General features: G+C 63.1%; 1 protein-coding gene across 1 annotated transcript in view; it reads right to left on the bottom strand.

Annotated features, from left to right (window-relative positions):
* Positions 1-4: 4 nt before the first annotated feature.
* LOC104074625 (fibrinogen C domain-containing protein 1-like) overlaps positions 5-206 on the bottom strand; it is a gene marked incomplete at both ends in the record, with an annotated part of 1,505 nt that continues 1,303 nt past the window's right edge. Inside the window, one exon of the mRNA XM_009574803.1 lies at positions 5-25. Coding sequence (XP_009573098.1) covers positions 5-25 — 21 coding nt within the window. The remainder of the gene's footprint in view (positions 26-206) is intronic.

Below are 206 nucleotides of genomic sequence, written 5' to 3'. Positions count from 1 at the left end.
TGTTGGTCTGGCTCTCCGAGAGCAGCTGTGGGTGGGGGGACACATCGGGGGGACAAGGTTAAATGTGGTTAAACCCTTTCCACCCCCCCAGCCCCACCACCACTCTACTGTGAGGATGCTCTGCTCACTCCCACAGCTCCCCAAATGCCTGCAGGCCGCCACGCTCCCTGCCAGGGTAACTGCTGGGGGGGACCAGGTGGGGGACT

The sequence above is a fragment of the Fulmarus glacialis genome, unplaced genomic scaffold (genome assembly GCF_000690835.1).
Source record: "Fulmarus glacialis isolate BGI_N327 unplaced genomic scaffold, ASM69083v1 scaffold23663, whole genome shotgun sequence".
Classification (NCBI taxonomy): domain Eukaryota; kingdom Metazoa; phylum Chordata; class Aves; order Procellariiformes; family Procellariidae; genus Fulmarus; species Fulmarus glacialis.
This window is presented reverse-complemented; position numbering and strand designations above follow the sequence as displayed.